We start from the raw sequence: 24,236 nt of genomic DNA, 5'->3' as shown, positions 1-24,236 counted from the left end.
CTTCAAAATTTATGTGTGATATATTCAAAATAAATAATTCACTTAGCCATGCACATCGTTATTAAGTATCATTTATTTATTCCCTTCAGATAGCAGATTAGCATTCACGTTCAAAAAACAAACCACAACACAGTTGTACCTACCTATCCGGAACAAAACCACCTATCAGTGTAAAATCTTAACCATACAATTCACAAATGTCTGCTACAGAAAAGACAAACGAACCTTCACATTCCATTTGTGCTTGATAAAACAAGTAAACCTACATTTCAACTAGGTACGATTGAGCGAGTTTTCAAAAATACTCGCAACCGTTGCATGGAGGAGTAAAAGTTATTGCTGTTTATTTTCCGTTCTTTGCTTATGCAAATCCTACAGGATTGATATTCTATTTTTCTCGGAAAAAAAGTATGAGGCTTTTTGTTGGCAGTGTCCATATTTCCTCTGATCAGTGGACGGTTGATTGTCGTTACAACCTTCGGTTCTACTGTGAACAGTGGCATTAAAAAGAGAGCTGCTTCTCCGTGACTTCGTCGTCGTCATCTCCGTCGTCTTCTTCAACGCCATTAATGATGGGAATGTCTCCATTTGCTGCCACTGGAATTTGCTGCTCGCTGGACCGCTGCAGGTCACCTATTCCATCCATCGTTTGTAACGATAGGATGCTAATACTGTCGTCCAACCCGGCACTGCCCAAAATTGCGGCCGTGCTACCATTCTGCTGTAAACGGAAGATATCACAGGTACGCTCGTAGGAAGTAATACTAACATCGTTGGTTGAGGTAACCGACGTTCCGGTTAGCGAAGTTTTCGTTATGCTACCATCGTCGTAGTCTGCAAAAGTGTGCATAGGTGGATTATTACGAGTGGTCTGAAGAGTTACCCCAGGAGCATCTCCGGCTGCGGTCGCTGGTCGTTTTTTTTATTATGTTTCTCTAATTGCAGATATCTAGGTTTATATCAGTACACCGTGGATAGTTTATCGATTTCATGGGGAAAAAAAGTTGAGAAGGGTTTTTTGCAATTCTGGTCAACGATATTAGGGGAAATGGAACCACATTCACGCAGAAAAAACACTCAGGCGTAAATTAACAAAATATTTTGTTATTTTTAATATGAAATTTATGTTTGATTCAATTCATAAAAATGGTTTAAATAAATGCAGCACTCCATTTAAATCAAAATAATAAAATTGTTTGAACTGCATGTGTCAAACTGTCAGTCTGTGTCGGCATGCATTTCACATCTTTTCAACTATGTTAATATTTCTAATTTATTTCATGTTATTTCTTTAAAAAGAAGATCCAAGAGTTTGTTTCGACAATTCCAAGCATACCGAAAACTACTATTCCGCAATCAATGGCAAACGTGTTTCGACCAGGAGAACCAGGTAGGTGGAAGGTGAACCTTTCAAAATAAGCACCTACGAATCTTCTATTATTTCACATTTCCAGATGTGGATATGCTCAGTGGACACAAACCATAACAACAAGCCGAGTTGTAGCAATCCAGATGTTGACGCCACGTCCTCCAATTCAGCAAGAGAACCTTCAAAAGTAATGTAACATCATCGAAATTTAGGAAAAGCCCAACTTCCTTCAAGCAATAGGAGCTGAGACAAACAACGGCTACCGATGCCGATTAAAATTCCTCCACCTCCTCCTAGTGACCCTCACTATTCCTCCAAAATATGGTTCCACCAAACTTCCAGGCGCATAATCATCAAATTTCCAACCACAACGTCTGGCTCAGAAGATTTAAGAGAACCATCTCTTGTTGAACCATCATCGTCATCATCAGCCACCATCGCTGCACTTACAGCAGATCCAGCAACACAAATAGTCAACATTAACACCAACAACATCAGAATCAACACCAGAATGGTTCTGGCTCTGGCGAATATGACGAGTATGCCAACTTAATTAAGCGAACGTGACAAACAGTGACTGCTCAATTGTCTAAATCGATCAAAGACTTCTCGTATTTCTTACTACTTTTACATGTTATTTGCAATATTTTTTTCAATAAAGACAACCTGGGCATTGAAAAAAAAAAACGATTCTTAAATAATTAAAATGATGTTTCAAGCCAACAAAAACGTACATTGATTCAAAAATTGCTTCAATTTGATCCAAGCAAACATTTTGTTTGAATCAATAATTACCGATGATCAATTTAATAAAGTTAATATAATTATTTCAACTCAATGTTTTTGTTGAATTACTCTATCAATTTTATTGATCCATATTCTATTCAAAATTTTGTTTAAAGTGAAACGAACTTTATTTGATTCACCTATGTTTTTTTCTGCGTGTTGAAATCAATACGTGGAATATTTCTGTACCTTTGTACACGGAGAAGAAATTCTCAATATGCTTAAATTCAAATAATTATTTATTGTACGAATAGGGGAAGTGGATGTAATGTCGGCTTAAATGCCCCAAATTTGGACCCATACATAAATTCAGCAATCGTCTTTAGAGGGAATACACATGTGCACACATACATAAATTCTCGAGTAACATTTGAAATGGGCCATGTCCAAAACTTTAAACAAATCGGGGTTTGACACCATTCTTTAGCACCGCTTGATAGCTACTACTCGTATGGGAAAGTTCCGCATAATCGAGAAAAATCATTAAGAATAACTCGATTTTCGAAACGGTCGATCAACGAAACTTTTCGATTCATTAATAGGTCCGCACGCTAAAATGGCCAACCATTCATTTATTTCATTTCATTGATAAGCCTAGTGACGTAGAAGGGCCGACGAAACGACGCGTCGCGACGAGACAGCTCATAGAAGCTGCATTCAAATTTTTGCCCAAGACGCCATATTTAAAATACGCCATCTACTCATCCGATCGTGTCATATCGTGAGCAAGGACACGAACACACGTGAAATTTATGATTCTGTGACACTACCCTGAATGTCACTACCCCGAACGCCATAACCCCGAACGCCGTTACCCCGGACTGTACACTACCCCGAACGCCGTTACCCCGAATAGTACACTACCCCGAATGACCATTACCCCGAATGGCCATTACCCCGAATGGCCACTACCCCGAATTTATTTCCAAAAGCTGTAAATAATAAATTCTTTGGATATACGATAAAGAAGGGAATATTCCCTTCTTTGAATATATAAAAGAGAACATCATTAATTCGTTAAATATATGATAAACAAGGGAATATTCCCTTCTTTGAAAATATAACAAAAGGAAATAATTAATTCTTTGAATAAACGATAAAGAAGGGAATATTCCCTTCTTTAATATATTAAAGAGAAAATAATTAATTCGTTAAATATATGATAAAGAAGGGAATATAGGGAGTGCCATTGTGAAAAATACAAAATACAGCTTTGGAAGGGTTCGCGAATTTTCACGATGTTCACCTAGGAAAAAGCTCGCGAATCATAGTGAACTTTTGCATCACTGATTTACATAAATCAATTTTAAATTTTTATTTTTATCATTTGTATTCAGTTTAAACTACAAAAGAAAATTTTCTTCTTAAAAATTTACCCTTCTTTTGATCACATGCTGTTCTTCTATTCGTCTTAATTTCGGGGTTATGGCCATTCGGGGTAGTAGGGTATTCGGGGTAACGGCCATTCGTGGAAGTAGGAAATTCGGGGTAGTGGCATTCGGGGTAACGGCGTTCGGGGTTATGGCGTTCGGGGTAGCGACATTCGGGGTAGTGTCACAGAATCGAAATTTATATTGTCTTGGTTTGCGTCTCACCTCGTTTGACATATCTGATCGCCCGTTTGACAGATCGAATCGCTCATTTGACAAATCTAACTGCGGACAAACGAAACGCTCCACTGGCATGTCGGTTCGTCGGTGGTAGAAGGGTCGATGATTGAAAATTTTCAAACCAAAGCTAGGCCCTACTGCTTGAGGCAGGGCCGATGATTTGTTTTGAATTTATTTGACGTTCCGAAAAGGCTTATCAAAGGGCGTACCATTTCTGGTGACAAGCACAACGGCTTAACAAAAAGGGCCTATCAATTGAAAGATTCACAAAAAGGCTTATTAATTTATGAAATTAGATTGTTATCGATTTTCATATATTTTTGAAAGCTTTTCGCATATTTTGGATGTTGTATACTGGATATAGTTACTTTTGTTATTGTGAACATAATAAATGCCTAGGGGTAAGACAACTGTACTCAGAGTTAATATATTTGCAGTGAGTAAATTTGAGTTACTCAATATTTACTCAAAAACAAACATAGTAGTCTAATATTTTTCATCAAATAATGTTCAAACAAACCCCGTCTGACAGAATGTTTTGATTTCAAGATTTAGTTTTCATTCATTAAAAGATCCAAGTTAGATGGCTCTTGTCCAAGCCAAGGGATGTTTAGGTCTCTTTTGCTTTCTAGGATGGATGGCTAAAGTGTAATGTCTTTGAAGTTTTTGGTGATGTGGTGGTGTTAGTGTTTCCATATCCCAGCCATTTATAATTACCCGGGAATCTTAAAATAGCTGAAGACTCTTCCCGGAGATCGGGAAATATTTTCGGTAGTTACTTATTAAAACTTGAACTTCGTCAGGATTCCTCCCGGAAGATTTTTCCGGCAATTTCTGGAAGTTTCTTCCAACTTCCCCTTGAAGATTTCGACCAGCTTCTTCGGAAGGATTCTTATGATTTCTCTGGGAGGTTTCGTCTGACTTTGCACGAAAGTTTCTTGCAACATCTCCTGGAAGTTTTTGTTTTTTAACTTGCCCTGGAAGAATCTTCCACCTTCGTCCATTGTTCAACGGAAGTTTTATCATCTTTTCATTCCAAGAGTATCAGATTACAATCAGAAGTCCTACCGCTGGAAGTGGAAACTATTTCCTATTTCATCCGGACTTCCCACGGAAAACTTTTCTGAATTATTCTGAAAGTTTCATCCGGCTGGATATACTTGCATGGAAGTCTCTTTTAACTTCACCCGGGAGTTTCTCACAGTTTGTGTCAGAAGCGTCTACCTGTTTCGTTTGAAAGATTCTTCGCCAGGAAGCTTTCCTGACTTCGCACTAAAGATTCGTCAAACTTTCTCCGGAAATTTCTATCAATTTTCCCGAAAAGTTGAGTGGTCATTTTTAATATAATATATGTTTAACATGGTTTTCGTACAAAAAAACTGCTTCTCGGGAAGTCAAACTAGTTTTCTGGGAATTGGGAAATGATAATTCTTGTAAATTGCCCGGAAAGGAAACACTAGATGGTGTGATTTCAAGACTAAGGAAGTAAGAATTTGGCCAAATGTTTTCAGAAGATTAATTTAGCTCATGAAAATTAAAACTCAATCTCACAAAATCGGTCAAAGAGGTTTCATATTTTGTTGCACTACATGCCTGAAATGAGGAAACTCTTTCGTGATAAGCAACATTTTATTTACCAGCATTCATTAAGGAAGAGGGGTTTAAATCTCTGAGAATATTTAGCTAGAAAATGTAAGAGTTAGGGTCAACTCTCTCCAGAAGCGTTCGTTGTTTTCCCTGATACTCCTGCAAAAAGACATCAATAGACACGAGTTAAAAAAGGTTGAACAGGAACAGGTTGAATTTTCATCGTCTGGTGGTGTTGTGTTGATCGATATTTAACACAAAAGGAGCATTGTTGAATGCAGTCTTTTATTTAATTGTTCATCCCAGGTCCAAATAGGTTAGTTCTGGCCAACTTCATAGTTGATTCTATTCTGAAACTTATATTAAGTTTGTCGATGAGCGATCGTTGAAAGGATGTAGGAACCATCACATACCATTTTTTAATACTGGGATTGTACAGAATCTACATTTGGATTGACTGGATTATATGGAATCCCCCCTGGACAGTCATGAATCCCCGTCAATATTGAGTGCAATTCTTCCTGTGATTGTCCGGAATCCTCCCTGGGATAGTATTCCTTCTTTGGATTTTCCGAAGTTATTGTTGGGAAACCGAATTGGGATTGTCTGAAATTCCCCGTAGGCTTGTTCGGAATCTCTACTGAGACTGTCATAAATCCTCTTTGCGATTGACTCGAACCCTCCTAGAGATTGTACAAAATACCCCTAATAAAACGTCATCGGCATGGCAGTAAATCAAGACAGCTCTGACTGTTCCGTAAGGTCACCATTTAAATCTTCCATTGATTTTGAGGGGACAGCTTGTAGTTCCTTTCATACACGTACAATTGCCTTTTAATTGCTGAAAGATGTTCCCAGTAAAGCATTGCAAGCGCACCGTTTAAAATGTTGTTGCTTGGCTTTGCTTGACAGTATCGGTTGCTATGTGTACGCGAGTTACTCAGAGTTACTCAAAATTAACTCCGGTTCTACTCATGATCAAAAGCTGTCTTGCCCCAAGATAAATGCCTAGAATACTTCAATTTTTTTAAATATGAATTGAATAGCGGCAGAAAAATTTAAAATTCATTTTCTGGTTTGTTTACGTTTTGGACATAGGCCCATTTAAAATGTTACTCTGGCATTCAGCAATCGTCTAAATCAAGGCCAACAATTGAAATGGCCTTAACTCCATTGTGTAAACAAAACTTGTAAGGCCATTTTCTCGCGAACCAAAACATTCATTCGCAAACCTAAACCACAATCGGGTAGAGGAGAATTTCCCCTACCTGTTCATTATGTTGGTTTGCCTTTGCGGACTTCGGTTCGCGAGAAAATGGCTTTACAAGGTTTGTTTACAAAATTGAGTTAAGGCCATTTCAATTGTTGGTCTTGAAATTTTCAATACCGACCAAAATATCCATTAGTACCGTCCCAATGACGCGTTCAGCTAGATAAAATTGATAAATAGAAGATTTTTAGCGATGGGCCCAATCTTAGATCCATCGACCAACATTGGAGCCATTTCCCCTACATATCGAATGTTAACGAGATTATGGGCGATATCCTACCAATCAATAAATACCGTATAAACGACAGCGACCGCAGCGAAGATGCTCTAGAACCTAATAAAGGAGAAAATACACTTACCTCTGTTGTGTTCAACAACAGCTAAAAACATTTCATGCCACGTGCAAGTTTAAGGAACAAGAATAAAATAGAAGCGATACAATGCAAAAATTTAACATCTCTAAGGAACTTTCGGAAATAAAACGATACAAAAAAAACATCAACTAACAAAACAATCATGCATTATACCGAATTTGTATTGTCTCAAAAATGCAACATTCCAAGTTTGTTCTGCTATTTGTACATTACAAAAAATATCCTTAAAAATATTTACTAATCCTTCGCACAATCTTCAACTCAAACCTCATTACTACAAACTACTATTCGGGGAACTTTGATAAGGTGGTTTTGATACTGAAACGGAAAAAGAAATTTTCGTTCTGGAATGGCTGGAAGAACAAACATAACGTGCAAGTGTCTAAAGGAATAATATCAAAAGAAGATTACCGATTCGTTTAAGGAAAATGGTTTTCTTTTATTTCAGACCAAAAAAAAAATATCATCTTGGCAGCCATTCTGCTCGGGGGAAAAAATACTAGCAAATTTTAGGTGTCGTCAGGCAGTTGCACTCCGAACGAGGTTGCGACGGGAATGGGTTCTTGTAGCAGTCGGCAAAGGACGGCATCGGTGGATTCAGTTTGATACAATCGCGAACCACTTTCTTCGGATCGCAGCGGGGTGGAATTTTCGCCTTTGCGCAGCCGGGAACCGATGTTCGTGGGCAAAGTTCTTTCTTAATTTTGACACATTCTGGCGCTTCCAAGCTGGGAGCTGGCTTGGAACAGGACGGTCTGGACGTGACCTGTCGCTTCTTACGCCGTGAAACCTTCTGCTGGAGGGTGTCGTCGCAGGAGAACTCTTTTGGCTTCGGTGGTTCCGGGCAGGTACGCCAAGTTTTCGGGCTTACCGGTTTGTCGCAACTGGATCGGGGTTCCTCCTTCGGTGGCATCTGGGTAGATCGTTCCGTACAGGCCTTCTGCTGGCAGTCTTTCTTGTTACTGAAATCGGTCAATCCATGGCCCTTGCTCGATGATGACGACGAAAACGGACGAGTCTTTGCCAGCTTCCCAGCCGCTTCCAGATTTTTCACTGCCGAGATTCCTTTAGCTGCTTCACTGAGAATTCTGAACATCTTGGAACGGTTGCTTCCTGACTTCGAAAAAAAGCGAACTGGTCTGAATGATGGATCGAAAGGGAATGAGAAAAACTACGCCGTTTCCAGTCAACAAAGGCTACTTCGATTCTTTAGATTATTGTTTTCTGTGGTTTAACCACGTGATTTTTGCCTTCTGGAAGGGCTACCCGAGCAGAATACGTGCAGAATATCCTTCGAGAAAGTACATGTACCTAGCCCTCATCGTGTATGTGCTATGTATCTAACTAGTTTCGTATACTTAGAACCTACAACTTAAAACCACTCTTACACATCAATCTACTATAGTCTAGTAATTTCCTCAATCATATTATCACAATTCTCATCGAACGAATCGATTATTACGAGTGAGTTAAGGCTGGTCGCTAATGACGTGCTGGTGTCGAGCGTGGTAAAGCTCTGAATCGTTCTAAGCGATGACATGCTAACACCTTTTTCGTTTCGGTAATTTATTGGCCAAAACATCGAACCACAAGTGTCGGGTGTCGGTGGAGATTGGATTGTGTAATGGGTGTTGTCGAGCACGATGAACGCATATAGATGCCGCATCCCAACCACATGATGGAAACAGAAGTCGAGAGTCGAAAGAAAAGAAAAAATGGAAAATATAAATTGTACCTATATAGGGACTACGAACTGATAAAACTGTAAACTGTAAACTAAGTGTGCGCATAATTTTCGGAGCAGTACCTTTAGTCAGGGGATGAAGTCTTCGAAACCGAGGTGTTAGAGGGACTACTGGAAACCGTAAGCAAACCATCAGAAGAAAAACCATGCAAAAATGGAAGAAAAATGTTATTAGAAAAAAAATCTTGTGCACCACTTTGGCATAGTTATATGACGAGCAGTGTTGAAGGTTAGTTGCATGCGTTGGATTGCGATTGATGCTTGTTTTAGCTATGAATGATAGTATGGATGTAGGCAATTGGCAATGTAATTTGTCGAAATGTGTTATGTACATGTGTGTTAAAGAAATAAATAATCAAGCTAGCGAGCATTTTGAATGTGAATTGTCCACATTAATTGTAACAACTTAAATCTTTCCGTCACTCTCTCCGTTGCAGCAGTTTGTTGTGAACAACACATCGATTGTGTGATAAAACTTTGCAAATATAATGTTTGTAGGGGAACTAGGGGCAAGAAAGTCACCCGGGGCAAGAGTGCCATCCTCACTATATTTTGAAAATGAAAACATTTCAATCCTATTATCTCTCAATGAATCTATGCACGCTATTCCTATGAAGCATTCTAAAAAGTTCTGTCCGAATCGAAGTCGTAAAAAAATGCTAAAAATCATTTTGTGTTGATGTATTGAAAAGCTAGTTTTTTATAAGAATAAGGCATCATAAAATAAGGTTTTCGAAATTTCCAATTTATTTTTCACAATTTCTGCAATGAGACGTCACTATTGATGGTTGATTTAAACATTAATAACAATAAATTATTAAATATTTTTTCTTAATTTCATCAAAAATTATATTCCTAAAAATAAACTTTATACGGGGCAAGAGTGCCACCCCTACATTTATATATAAAATTGTACAAAAATGTTCTGAAATTAGCACAATTGGGCATTTATGTTTCTAATATACATTGTTTTCATTAAATTTTGGAAAACAAACTGTTTAAAATAGTATCAAAAATAGTTTCCATTTGAATTCTTTGACGCACATGGTTTATATGTTTTCGATAAAAAAAATATCGTTAAGTCAATATTTTAGTGCAATAAACAATAAAAGCAGTTGCTGTCATACCTAAGAATAATAATTTGTTCTCGTCACACGGCATAGCTTTGAAAGTGTTTTTATTTTCACAGCGAAACGTTTTTTCCGCAAATAGTGTTTGTGCCTCAGGATCTTGGCGAAGCCTACGGTCGGACTGTCCACCTTAAAACCCGCTTCGACGATACCGGAATTCATCTTGCCAGCCTTAGCCATAGCCAGCAGCAAGAGCCGTGCAATATACCATACAGCAAAACACACGGACGGTGACTGGCATAAATAACCAGCAGAAAGAAGTGAGCCAGCACAGTACGACCGGCATCTATTGTTGCAAAACAGCAACAATATAAGCAGTAGAAACAGCAAAGGGCAAAGTAGCACGTAGGGTTTTTGATCTAATTTCCGTCGTTCTAAGCACAACCCACGCTTTATCTCTCTTTTCTGAACGAGTTTAAACAAAAACTGGAATATTTCTGTCACATTTGACTTCTAAATTTATTCACCTTTCCATACGTACCATTGGATTTGATAAAGAGTCACAAATTATTGAGACATTGCTTAAAATCTAATACTGCTTCTTGATTCTAAATTCGTTCTACGAGTTTCAATTCCGCCCTATTGCATTGAAGTGCCATTAGATTCTCTTCGTCCTACGGATAAACGTAGAAAAAGGGGATTCGCTAGGACTTAGGAGCGCTTCTTTTGTTTTGAGAACAATGAGCGTAAATATTCATACAATGCGCTATAAAAGGATTTATGTTGTAGCTAATGCACTAACGCATCGGCACATACCTATTATTGATTTGTGCACGGTGAGATCATTGATATTATGATCTTTTCTGATCGATAGAACGGAAATGGGCGATTACGACGAAGTAGCGCTCTACCCTATCTGTTTTGTTTTATATTCTCACTCCTCTGACTGTTTGCCTGTAAAGGGCCACCCACATTAGATCCGTTTGCGTTGCGTTGACGTAAATTTGACAGTTAGACAATAGATTTAGCTGTCACTTTGCCGCAACGCGTCCGATCCGGATCTAATGTGCGTGGGCCTTAAGCCTCCCAATTATAAAGTTAGAAAACGTCATTACCAGGCGTCCTCTGCCTCGCCTTGGGTTGTCTACTTTCGGCAGAAAGAGAAAGCCCTAAACTTCTTAGGGATTAAAAGAACGTTGACGCGTCGTTTCCCGGGACCGAATTTCATCAGGTCAATCGGAACAAACTGCGTATAACTGCGCCTACATATTAGTGCTGTGACGATATCGATAAATATCGGGCCTAAATTATCGATACGATAACCGATATTTAAAAATCCAATATCAACGATAATCAAAATTCGATATCGGTCAGGTGTTTTATTCATCGACATGTAGCCTCGAAGTGTGGACAGAATATGTTTGTTAGTGTAATGTCGATGTTTTTGATTTTCCAAATGCATTATGATGTTGGAAGAGAATTAAATATGTTTAATGTATTTTCCATTGAAAATTGGATATCGGACCTGATATCGATACTCATAATCCGGTATCGAAATGATATCGATATTTTCAGAGACCGATATCGATATAATCGATAAATACGTCCTCGTCACAGCACTACTACATATAATATCGCAAATGATATTGCTGACGACGAGGGTTATAACGAAGAGTATTACGACTACATCCCATCTCGAGATGTGGAGATAGACGCCGTGGTCTTGCAGTGAGCCTGACGTGTGATGACGTCATGGAAGATATGAAGCGCCTTCAAAATGCTGCTACATCTACCGTGGACGTCTTCCAGGATATTGAATTCAGCGACCACGGTAGATGGTAAAAAGACTTATTCCCCATCAGGCTCGCTACAGATGTCATTCGCTGGATCGGTTCTCCCAAAGTTTTTAGAAATTGAAAATGTTTTTTTCCCGATGCGACTTTTTGTGCCAAGGGTATATAATTGTACCAACTGCAAAAACTTGGGACACACAGCTGCTTTTGGTGATAACAAGCCCCGTTGTGGCAAATGTAGCCAAGACCACTTGGAGGGTGCTTGCAAACAGGAAGCAACTAAATGTGCTTACTGTGGCAAAGAACCTCTTCATGCTTTGCAGGATTGCACCGCGTACAAGAAGCGTACCAACCATGTGAAGCGTTCCATAAAAGAACGCTCCAAGCTGACGTATGAAAAAATGGTTAAGTTGAAAAATGGAACCTCTGCTTCGTTGACATCAGCCGCACAAAATGGAATACTTATGAGAATTTGTCTTCCGATGAACTGGACTCTGATATAGCAGACGAGAGGAGTCTCCGGAGGTACACTCCCCCGGTAAAAGGAAGCCGACTAGCTCCCCGGAAGTGCGCCGGAAGAAGATTAAACCCACTCTCAAAAGCTTGCAAAAATCTGCAGGTAGCAGGGATTCATTGAAAAAGCCAAACAAATCGGTAATTGCAGCTCCATCTGATCCTTGCTGCAGCTATTCCACCCGCGCTACCTAATAAAGGTAATCGTAAGAGGTTACCAAAAATAAACACGTCTACTTTCAATTCAAAGAAAACTCTCCCGTCAAAGCGAGGAAAGATTAAATTTATGGACATTATGGATAATATTGTGAATGCCCTCGGCTTTCCCAACGAATCGCCACTTCGAGGGCTTATTGGCCTGCTTGTTTCTATAGTCGCAATCGCAAACTACTTCAAGCAAATGACTGTATCATGGCCCCTCATTGGTGAATTCATATCTTTCGATGGATAATTCGTCGAGTGAGGATCAAGATATGGTCACTTTATTACAATGGAACTGTCGTAGTTTAATACCTAAATTAGACTCGTTCAAGTATTTGATTCACAATTCTGATTGTGATATATTTGCACTCGGTGAAGCTTTCTTCTGAAGATGAACTAAACTTCCACGATTTTAACATTATCCACCTAGACCGGCGTTCTTTTGGGAATCAAAAATTGCTACTTCATCTATAAAATCTCAATCCCAATAACTTCACGCATTGAAATTGTCGCTTGCCAATGTAAATGTAAAGACCAAAGATATTTGCATAGCTTCTGCATATGTCCCTCCAATGACTTCCATAAACCGCCGTCCGCTTTGGAGTTCAGTTAATATCCTTCCATCTCCAGTTCTAATACTGGGTGATATGAACCCACACTGTACTGGCTGGGGCGAATCATACGATGACAATAGAGCAGGTATTTTCTATGATTTGTGCGACGATTTCAACTTGACTATCTTGAACACTGCTGAAGCAACACGTATAACAAAACCTCCTGCTCGAGAGAGCCGTCTTGACATATCTTTGTGCTCTAACTAACTAACATTAGATCGTCTGTGGAAGGTTATCAATGATCCCCATGGTAGTGATCACTTACCAATTATTAAAGTGGTCGTCTAAAAACAGATCAGTCAATTCAAGTTCCTTTTGACCTCACGAGGAACATGGATTGGCAAAAATTGGTATCGGCGGTAACTCTTGGTATTGATTCTACCGATCCTCTACCACCACTGGAAGAGTATCGTTTCTTTACCGAACTTATCTACAAAAGCGCATTAGAAGCTCAGAAACGACATGTTCCAATTGCATCTTTCAAAAGAAGACCCGCTGCCCCTGGATGGGATGACGAACGCACAATGTTGTATCTTGAGAAATCCGATGCCTTTAAAGATTATCGTAGACATGAAAGATCTGAGCTTTTGGAAAAGTATCTAAAGCTTGAAAAAAAGCTTAAAAACCTACTAAAAGCAAAGAAACGAAATTACTGCCGTACTTTTAAAGAGGGACTTTCTAGAGAAACCTCGATGACAACGCTTTGGAAAAAGGCTCGCTATATGGGTTGATGCATATATTATGTCACGCTCTTCTGGGGGGGGGGGGGGGGTGTTCTTAGATTTTGTGACCTTGTGATCTTGTGATCTTCCAATGAGAGTGAAGAATACTCCTCCCAATGGATATTCGACTTCGCTAAAAAGGTTTGTCCAGACTCTGTACCAGCACAACCAACTTTACGGGATACAGCCCAAAGTAACGGTTCCCTGGATGAACCATTCACAATGCTGGACTTTTCAATGGCACTTCTTTCATAGAAAAACTCTGCTCCGGGAAGCGATATGATCAAATTCGACCTTCTAAAAAACCTCCCCGATATCGCTAAAAGTATAATTCATTTATGGAACTCAATATAGTTCTACCAGCATGGAGACAGGTTAAAGTAATAGCTATTCAAAAGCCTGGAAAACCAGCGTCTGATCACAATTCTTACCGTCCGATCTCTATGTTATGATGCCTGAGGGAATTATTAGAAAAAATTATCCTATCAAGACTTGACCATTCGGTTGAATCAAACAATCTACTTTTAAATACGCAATTTGCTTTCCGAAAGAGTAAACGAACAAACGATTGTCTAGCGATGCTTTCATCTGATATTCAACTGGCCGATGCACACTTAGGCAGGTTGCAGACGATGCCGTGGTTTTCCTGAGAGGTCCACGTGCGGAAATCTTGCAAAGACCATCCCTAGATAATCTGTCCTTTTGGGCCAGAAATTTGGGAATCGAGTTTCTACGATCAATTTCCGGGACATGGTGGGGTGCTCACCCGGAAGACCTAATTAAACTGTATAAAATGACTATTCTTTCAGTTCTTGAGTATGCCTCTTTTTGCTTCCTCTCAACAAGAAAAAGCCACCCAATTAAATTGGAGCGCATTCAATATCGTTGTTTACGTATTGCCCTTGGCTGTATGTATTCAACACAAAATATGAGCCTAGAGGTTCTAGCGGGAATAAAACCCCTGGGAGCTCTCATTAAGAATATTGATTAAATGTAGACTACTCTAAGTGTCAGTAACAACCTTGTGATTGAAAACTTCGAAGAAATGCTCGAATGCTCGTGCGAATCTATCTTAATTATATGACATCCGATATTAGCCTTCCGTGCTATAACCCCCCTCGGGTATGCTTTACTAACTACAGTTCCCCCATTGACTATGATCTCTCCATGAAACAGGCTATTCAAGGAGTTCCAGATCAACTTCGACCTATCTCAATACCCCGTATTTTTGCTGAAACGTACCAACAAGTCAATTGCAATAGAAGATTTTTCACTGATGGATCACGCATTGATGGATCCACTGGCTTCGGCGTCTTCAATGAATACTCAACCATCTTTCGGAAACTTCAGGAACCTAGTTCCGTTTATGTTGCTGAGCTAGCAGCAATCAACTTCGCACTGGGGATGATTTCCGACATGCCCATAGACCATTACTTCATCTTCTCGGAAAGTCTCAGTTCTAAGAAGTTTGCAGAACTTCTACGAAATTCCATAACCGTTGTTCGGGTATTTTGGGAACTCCCTGGAAGTATTGGGAACTTTGTTTCCCCAAAATATTCAGGAAAATTCATAGAAAGGTTACGGGTCTTCCTAGAAGTTTAGAAATGGTCTTGTTCTGAGATCTTGGTGAAATTAGGAGAGCTAGGAAAAAATAATTATGTATCTTGGAAAAAAATCATGCAACATTGTAGATGATCATGAGCTATAGAAAATACGTAAAAGGCCAGAAATCTTGGGAGAAATTCAGTTCATAGAAGTATACGGAACTTTTCATAACTTCAGGAAACTTCATAGAGGCTCAGGGAGCTTCGTTTGAGTTCATGGAACTAAGTTTAAGATCTTGAAACTTCCTGGAAGCACAGGAACCATCGTAGAAGTTCAGAAAACTTCGCAAATTTTTAGAGAACTTCATTGATATTCACGGATTTTCAAAAATATATCAATAAGCTCCTGTATATGGATTTCAAGACTTTAAATTCATCAAGTGTTATTCTGAAGACATGCAACTGTTTAAAAATTCAAATGTCATCAGATATTCTACCAAGACGGCAGGTTGATCAGGAACTAGTTCTAGCGTTTAAGAGGTCCTCACTGCAATGATCGATTTTCTCTTTTGATAATAACTCGGTGCGCTTGCTGTTGCTGTTGTTTAACATTCCACGGTATTTTTTTCAAGACTTCAGGTTGATCTAGTTGAAGATATTAACCTGTTCTCAATATTTTTTCAAGTCATCAGGTTGATGAAGTTCATTCTTAAGATCTTAAACTTTCCAAAAATTCAAATGATGTCCTCTGATATGCTCCAAAGACGGCCGGATAATTAGGAAGTATCTACAGCTGATCGAAGATAACAATTAAGTCCTCTGGATATTTTTAAAGGTTTCATTGATCAGGTATTGTTGTGAAGATCTTAAGCTGTTCAAACAACTTCATTACTCAGATATTCTTAGAAAAACGGCACGTTGATCAGAAGGTATTCATATGAGCTCCAACAAATAAGTTTTTTTTAAAGTCCTGCGAATATTCAGATCAACCGAAGGCAACCCTTCCTATTCTGCGGGTCTACCCCGTTTAGTATGATTGCCCCAGATTTAAAGATATTTGAAATTTTGTGAAGACTTTTTTTTCCGCAGTTATTTCATGTTTTGTTTGAAGACATGCTGAAGACTTCCGAAGGCTTTTTGATTTAAGTTGACATGAGTCAGTGTAGAGTCACGCAAAGAGAAAAATAGTAGAATCCAGAGCAAAGTTTTCGAAAGATACCCCACCCCTTCGCTTGACAACAGAGCAATTCTGCGTTAACTTCAAATGACTTCCAACGAATTATGAAGATTCGAGGCCATAAAAAAAATTACAATCTCAACGAATTTCTGAATAATCATAACCATAGGCGTAGCCAGAGGGGGCAGGAGAGGGGGCAAATGCCCCCCGCCATAAACTTAGCAACACAAAGGCTTTCGGTGAAATGGCATTCGGCTTAATTTTCCAAAGTAAATTTTGTTTCGCCTCTCCCTAGCTCGAAACCCAGCTACGCCCTTGATCATAACCCAAAATAATTCAAATCTTCATAATTGACCTTTGTCATGCGTATCGTATAAAAATTCAAGGCTTACGTTACAATTACATCGTTGTAAATATTATTTATTTTATTGTAATACAACAGACAAACAGACATAACACTATCAAGTTATGAAGAGCTTTGAGTGGATTGGTTTATTTCCTTTAAATTCCGTTATAATTGCTTATCTTTTGACAGATACGCGTATTTCGTCTACTACTTGCAGACTTCATCAGAGCTAAGTACTCAACACCACTAAAGGAAATAAACCAACCCACTCAAAGCTCTTCATAAAGGGATTCCGTTAAGAGGTTCGACAAATTTAAAGGAACTATCAAGTTGTTCATCGAACAAGCATTTAACGGTAAATTTTTTTTTAGTTGGTAGTACTGCCACCTGTGGCGCGCATAGTCAATTCCTTTGCGTTTGACGTTTACACACTACCGCCATCTGTTCAGCGTACTACACATCACAGTATACTCAACAGATGGCGGTAGTGTTTAAGCGAAGTTATGTCTGTTTGTCTGTGGTAATACCTTCCTCTGAGCATGCCAAGAATCACAGTTGGATGGGTACACTGAAAAATAAATCACATAAAGGCCCATGCATTAATTACGTCACGCTAAATCGAGGAAACATTTAGCCTGAGAGCGTGACATAATATATGCATCACTCCTAGCCAATGAAAAACATCCATGTGAATTTCATTCACATAACATTCATGTGATCTCATAATTGGAAATTGCACCACAAAATCACATACAATGGGCACATCTTGGTTGATTTTGGTTTGAAAATGAGTCTAGTTTCTTGAGTGAAATTAAAATAAATACTTTTTAGCGAAATATTAAAAATTATAGGTAAATCCTTCCAGAAACCCAGAATATCTTTTCAAAACAGACAATATTTGACGAAATTAACGGCACACCAAAGTTGACCGAAAATCCTACTATTTAATGTTGTACAACCTAGTGTTTCCTACCCGGAATATCTCATTTTTGATTCAATTTTCCGAAAACATTTTTTTTTTAGTAAATGCATGCTAAATATAAATTTCACCAAAAATAATGGAAACTATTTCCAGGAAATTTGTTTCATAATTTCCTAGGAAAGTCGAAAAAACTTACTGGGAAGTCGGAAAATAGTTCCGGGGGAAGTCAGAAGGACCTTGGAGAACATTTCTAGTAGATATTGGGGAAGTCTACCCAGAGGAAGTTGAAAAGAACTTCTGAGAAAACTCGAACGAAACTTTCAATGGAAGCAACTCTAAGGAAAAGTTAGAAGAAACTTTCAGCGAAACCACTTCTGGGGAAAGTTGGAAGAAACGGTCCAACTAAAAATATACTTTCGATGGAAATCGGAATAATCTTCTAAGAGTCAGAAGAAACTTCCGTTAAACGGACGAGCAGACCAACTCGACTCAATTTTGTCAAAAGTGGATTAACTTAAAAGTGATGCCCTTATATTCGAGAAATTTTTCCTGGAAAAGTTAATCCACTTTAACGAAACTGGGTTGACTCGATTAAATTTTGAGACTGTTTGAACGTCCGTGTACGGGTAGGAAAATCAAGGGTTTCCTTCGTAGCTCACTCTAAAATTAAAATTAACATAGATATTACGACCAATGTTTCATTACGAAGACGAATTTTTAATCAAAATTTAATACCTAAATAACTAACAAATCATAAAATGCGTTAAATGGCCAGAAAAATAGAAACATCAAAGTCAAAATGTCCACCCCGACATGAGCGGTGCATGGAATAACCACAGACAAACAGACGTAACACTTCATTGTGTATCTTCGTTCACGAATTTAACGGTTGATTTGAATATTATCAGTTCCGCGATCAGCTACTCGCCACAGCGCTGGCATCGGATCACTTTGACGTTTCTATACATTCTATAGAACTTTTATGCAATATTTTTTGAGAGTTAAATGTTTTCTGCGAGAAGCCCGAGAGATGTCGTTACTGAGGTCCTATGTTTTGAGATACTAAGTTTTCAAGAAATTTTTTTTTCAAAGAGTTTCGTCTGTTTTTCTGAGGAATAACTATGCCTCGCAATAAATTTTAAAATAATTGTTTTTGATGTTTTACATTTTTTACACATTCTTATGAAAATAACCTTTAAGCTACTGCAAACATATGCAATATATCAATTAAACATAATTTACTAACGATGTGTACTTGATTTTACTCGAAAGTGAGCGGTTAACCGGCACCACACGGTACTACGCTGGCCTATAAATTCTCAGCAGTAGGGCTGCCGTTTCCACAGAAAATTCCGTAGATGTACGGAATTAATCAGTTTTTCCCGTTTTTCCGGACTGAAACAGCAACTATTCGTAATTTTGCATTCATTCCATATTTAATTATCTTTTAATATTGTGTTCCTTTTAATTATTTTTATGAAAAGTTATTCAGTGCAGAAGTCAATAAAACCCCTGATCTACACGGCCAACTACAACAACTTAGCGACTGAAATCGATTGACTCAGAGCATATTCTTTCCATACGAAATTTACTCACATTTGAAAAAAAAAACTGCAGTTACTCATAGCTAATGTGTAACTGTAGTTTTTTCTCCAAATATGAGTAAATTTCGTATATGTGTTGTTGTACAAAAAAAAAACTTCGAGCGATTGCGAAGCTATTAACAGTCATAAATGTTGATCAACTTTTGGCACGTTATGCAACGCACAAAATTTATATTGTTGTAGGATATCATCTTTAATGTTTAATGGTGATTTGAAAAACAAAACGAACGAAAGGTTAGTTAGTAAAAATTATTCACAAAATGGGATGGCAATGTCTGTTTGGTTAGGTATGAACTGTTATGAAGGTATTTAGAGATGTAGCCACAGGTGCAAGCTTTGACCAATAATACGTCTCATGAAGGAAAGGTCCACCGGGAACAATTTGCACATTACGAAACAGATGTTTAGAACGAATGTGCACGCCATTACCAACCTTATTTACAACAAATTTCACTGTGCAAAGGAACATTAACAGTTATCGCTTAGAAAGGCTTAGCACACGATTAGACGGTACAAAATAAAGTCGTAAAATAATAGCACTGAATAGAAAAAGGAATGTAACACGCGTTGCCTTGAACTAGTAGTCGAAAATTACACTAATGAAATTACACGCATGCCGCAAAAAAAGCTACACACCACATAAGGCTAGAAGTGACTTTCTAAATAGCTACCTCCAGGTGTAGAAAGCGTCCGCAGAGAAGTGACTGACGTACCTGTATTGAGATTACTGTATGCATCGTCCTCCTCGGTGATATCATCACAATCACGCTCGGTTCGGTCATCGTCGTCACCGTTTTCATCACGATGGCCATTTTCTCCGGCATTATCATCGTCCTCGTCATTTTTCGACTCGCTTCGATACAGCACCGTTTCCTTCAATTCCGTTTCCCTCTCGGTGAACTTTTCGTTCCGGTGGCCGATCTGGGAAGAAAAATTAAGAATTCACATGTTGTTCTATGCCGCATGCAATCGTATGTCATATTACTTACCTTTGCTTCCAGGCTGGGCTCGATAAACTGCCCGAATGGAACCTTTGGAAATTCGCTCACAGGAGGAGGCGGTAGCTTGTCCAGATTTAGTTTCTTCAGATCGAACATTGCCAGCTGCAGGGTCTTTATCACAGTATCGTCGTCGTAGCCGAAATTTTTGTACAGAGTTGTCTGCAGGAACTCGGTTATCTGATCCATGTCCTTCATTCGAAGTATTTTTACTTTGTGGATTTTCAGGATGGTGAAGGCCATCGCCGTCAGCACACGCTCGCCGTACAGCATGTAGATGTCCCATACTCGCAAACATAGGCTAAACGGTATCTGCAATGAAGGTGAAGGAACGTCGCCAATTAGTAACTTGTAAATCTTATATCCAATACACCGATAGTTTTCGAAAAACCACAAACGTTCACTTACCCTCTCTATGAAGATAACGAAGAACCACTTCAGCGAGTACAGCACGGAATCTACTCCATGTTTGTCCAAATGCTTCTTCACTTTTGGCATACATTTCGTCAAGATTTTGTCATGGTGTTGCAAGAATCGCATCAACTTGGGAAAACCTTCGACGTACAACCCATGCATGGCATACCGTTCATTCGATAGCAATGCATTCAACGCCCAAAACGTATCCTCCTCATCAAAATACATCAACAGCACACCGGCTACCGTCGACATACCCTGGCAGTAACCGACCTCCATATTGTACATACTATACGCAGCCAGTACTCTAAATAAGCTCTGCTGTTTCACACTGTACCGGTCGCGATAGTTGATATGATTACGAAACTGTCGATTCACGTCGAAATCTATCTGCCGAATGTCGGGACTGTACTGTCGGGCAAATTTCAGCATCTTATCATAAACCCCGGCATTTTCCTCCAACGTTTTGTCTAGATTCAGGAACAGTTTCCAAATGGCGGCCCGCAATCGGTCTGGAATGCCTTTCATCACCCTTCGCTGGAGCCTTTCCTTTGTATCAGCACTAGTCCAGTTCTTCCTCATCTTGAGCCATTTTTTCGTACGTTCCACTTCGATCTGTTTCCGGCGAATTGCCTCCAGATCGTCTCGATATGTTTGCTCCTTTTCCGGATGCAGGAACCCATACCGATCGGCTTGGGTGTAGATTTCGAAGGCTGGATCATCCCAAGCATCGATGTCTATATTCTTTCTCCCTCCGTCGTAGCGTTTGAAAATCGCTTCCCGTTCAACATTTGCACGCTCCACTAGGATCCTCTTTTCAGTCAACTCTTCTTCAGTCATCATTTTTGTTCGTTTACGTTTGCGAGGGGCCTACCTCCAGCTGCCCTCAGGTGAAACCGATTTAACTGATTTGTGCACGATTCCCAACAGTATCACCGCTCCATTGAACATCTTTCCATTTGTCGTCGTCGTCGTCTTCGTTCGTTGTTCCCGGCACCGAACCGTGCTAATTATCGGAAACGCTTTTCCAGTTCATTCCTCTTGCCGCTCTCTTGATCCACAAAGAAATCAACTGTAACAAGAAGAGAAACAAAAATCAGATAAATATTTATTTGCATTTAACATTCCAGCAGCCAGCCAGCATTTGTTTATCGCTTAATAAATGTATAACATCCAATTCTCAAGTTGCGCCAACGGAAATCTATAGATAGCCAAGCGGTCAAGTCAACAATGTGTGTAATGTAAGCATAATCCGTTGGTGATGGTGAGCCGGGCTTCCCCGGTGAAATGAATTCAATTCCAGCAGCACGGCCTCTATGTACAACCAAACCGCGCACCGGAATGGTATGCCAGCCCATTAAAACTCAAACGACGCGACGCAGCGGAGACGACCTTGACGTGATCGCGCGTTTACAGCTGTGCGTTCGCTGGTTGGTGCTTCACCGTGATAAATGATGGGCTAAATGTTTTGAAACATGATAGATAGCGGTTTGTTACGAAGGCGAGCGCGAAGCAAATCGCGACTGTGATCAGCTGGACAAATGGTTCAAATTGGCTAACGGTGCTGCAACCGTGAGAGAGCTGCGAAATTTTCGGTCCACTTTTCTACGTTTCACGATCAAGTCACGTGGGAGTTTTTGGTGGTAGCGGGGCGAATGTAATAAGAATAATATAAAAAAAACGTATTTTTCACTACACTACCTGCTTTGTGGGTACACTTTGTGAAAACCGAAAATGGAACATGTAACATAATAATGAAAGATTTTGAACATTAATAACTCAGCTTCCCCTGAGCCAATTTCAATAATTTTATCACCAATCGATCAGAAATATTCCTATGCATCTGTTAAAATTAAGACGTTATCATTTTTCAGAATGTCACTATTGAAAATTGAACGAATGTGCAGCTGTTGCTATGATAATAAAAATTATCACCGATTGCCTGCGAAAAGCGATTTCACTAACACAGATTTCAAAGTTGATTTCAATCCGGTCTCACCATACGGTGTTTATTCAATCACCGCGTGGTGAGTGGTGGTGTTCTCCAGTACACCACGAAAGGCTGCCTGCAAGTAGCGAGCTGCAGCCCACATGATCAACCATAGAAGCAGGAAGAAGCCGGAATCAGTAGCTCTTCGTGAGTCGCTGTGGGCCATCTTTGTCAAGCGCATCTACTAAAGAGGATAAACAGAGAGAACCCCGCTCAAATTCCTATTCCTACACACTACTAAAAAGTCGTGTAAATTTCGGTTCCCTGAAACCGACACATGTAAGCGGGCCTTTTGACATAAGAATCAGTTGAAAGAAACCGTGAAAATCAATTCATTCAAACGTTCTCTTCGTCGACTAGCTGATGTTTCGGTTTGAGAACACTTAATTTTACATGAAATGTTTGTTTACATTCTATGATTTACGTCCAATATGGATTACGTCTCGTGTAAAAGTAGTTATTTCTAAGTGTGTACACAAAACGCAAGCTCCGGCAAATGAGATTTATTATAGTTATTTAGTTTAAATACAGCATTTAAAAGTACAAAACATTCTAGTCGAAGTATGAATGAGGTCAACAACAACAAAGCAGGCGACTGAGAAGAGTGGAGTGAATGCGTTTCACGAAGCACTGGAAGTCGTAAAATTAGACTAAGCGAATGAGATGGGAATACACAAAATATTGTGAAAGGCGTTTGCGTCACAATCTGAATTAAAACAAACCAGTCTTCTCCAGAAATTGCGTTTTGATGACGCATCAGTGCCAAATTGGGACTGCGGAAAACTGCCGGCAGGATACTTCAAAAGCTTTCAGTCAGCTGGAAATTGGCTGCCTTCTGAACCATAGCAGTGATTTCGATTGACCTTTCCGGACCAACTAGACAGATTCTAATCTTAATGTGTGGTGGATGTAAAAATGGCAAAGCTGTCTTGACCAGGGATTTATGAAGGTTGTTTTGTAGTAGCCTTGTAGTACTTCATAAAACGTAAAATGTTACTTGGGAGGGCCAGGTCTCCAATGAAAAATGACTGTCCGTGCTGCACCATGATAGAGTTAAAGATTTGACATCACAGAGAAATTACCACAGGGGTCAAATGAATCTGAAAATGCCGATAGTAAGGCAAGTTTTTGAATATAGGGGATAGCAGTGATAGCAGGTTTTTTTTATTGGGTATCAAGCTGGAGCTGCGTCACTTAGTTTTCAAGACTTGACCCATTTGAATAAATGTTGCTTCTATCTTTGACAATACAGCAGAAGGACTAGCCTATGTTGGCAGCTTGAACACTGGATTCCGTGTATATTGTTTCAAGATAGTTATGGAAAAAATGCTGTGACGTGTGCGCGTAGATACATCGCGTAGTAAACCGATTGAATAAGTAAATCCGAAATATCTCAACTATGTAAGTTACGAAAACCGCGCGAATTTCAAAAGCCGTGCGAGACAACCGAAACGAGAAAAAAAGGCTTATTATTATTTAAAGAGTGCCACCAAAATAAATGTGATAGCCTATGTTGGCAAATTGATTAATTTTGGTTTTCTCCTTAGATATTCTACTCATTTACTACTGAGCTTTGTATCAAATAGAA

General features: G+C 39.2%; 2 protein-coding genes across 6 annotated transcripts in view; both read right to left on the bottom strand.

Annotated features, from left to right (window-relative positions):
* Positions 1–42: 42 nt before the first annotated feature.
* LOC135701823 (USP6 N-terminal-like protein) overlaps positions 43–24,236 on the bottom strand; it is a 42,716-nt gene continuing 18,522 nt past the window's right edge. For 3 of the 5 annotated variants that reach the window (XM_065222758.1, XM_065222759.1, XM_065222757.1), the window contains 4 exons: positions 20,653–21,730; positions 20,236–20,556; positions 19,960–20,167; positions 43–834 (listed from right to left, as the gene is read on the bottom strand). In XM_065222758.1, the coding sequence (XP_065078830.1) occupies positions 503–834; positions 19,960–20,167; positions 20,236–20,556; positions 20,653–21,501 (1,710 nt within the window). In that variant the 5' untranslated portion in view covers positions 21,502–21,730 and the 3' untranslated portion in view covers positions 43–502. Of the gene's footprint in view, positions 835–8,262; positions 8,545–8,803; positions 8,852–19,959; positions 20,168–20,235; positions 20,557–20,652; positions 21,731–24,236 lie in introns of those variants that run through there. The other 2 variants (XM_065222760.1, XM_065222761.1) reach the window with 2 other exon arrangements.
* LOC135701834 (uncharacterized) lies at positions 7,411–8,235 on the bottom strand. Its single transcript, XM_065222777.1, has one exon. It carries the CDS (start codon positions 8,090–8,092, stop codon positions 7,496–7,498), a length of 597 nt encoding a protein of 198 aa, XP_065078849.1. The 5' UTR covers positions 8,093–8,235; the 3' UTR covers positions 7,411–7,495.

The sequence above is a fragment of the Ochlerotatus camptorhynchus genome, unplaced genomic scaffold, assembly GCF_037179485.1.
Source record: "Ochlerotatus camptorhynchus isolate MF236.1 unplaced genomic scaffold, CSIRO-AGI_Acam_v1.1 ptg000177l, whole genome shotgun sequence".
Taxonomy (NCBI): domain Eukaryota; kingdom Metazoa; phylum Arthropoda; class Insecta; order Diptera; family Culicidae; genus Ochlerotatus; species Ochlerotatus camptorhynchus.
Note: the sequence above shows the minus strand (reverse complement) of the source record. Positions and strands in the feature narration are given on the sequence as shown.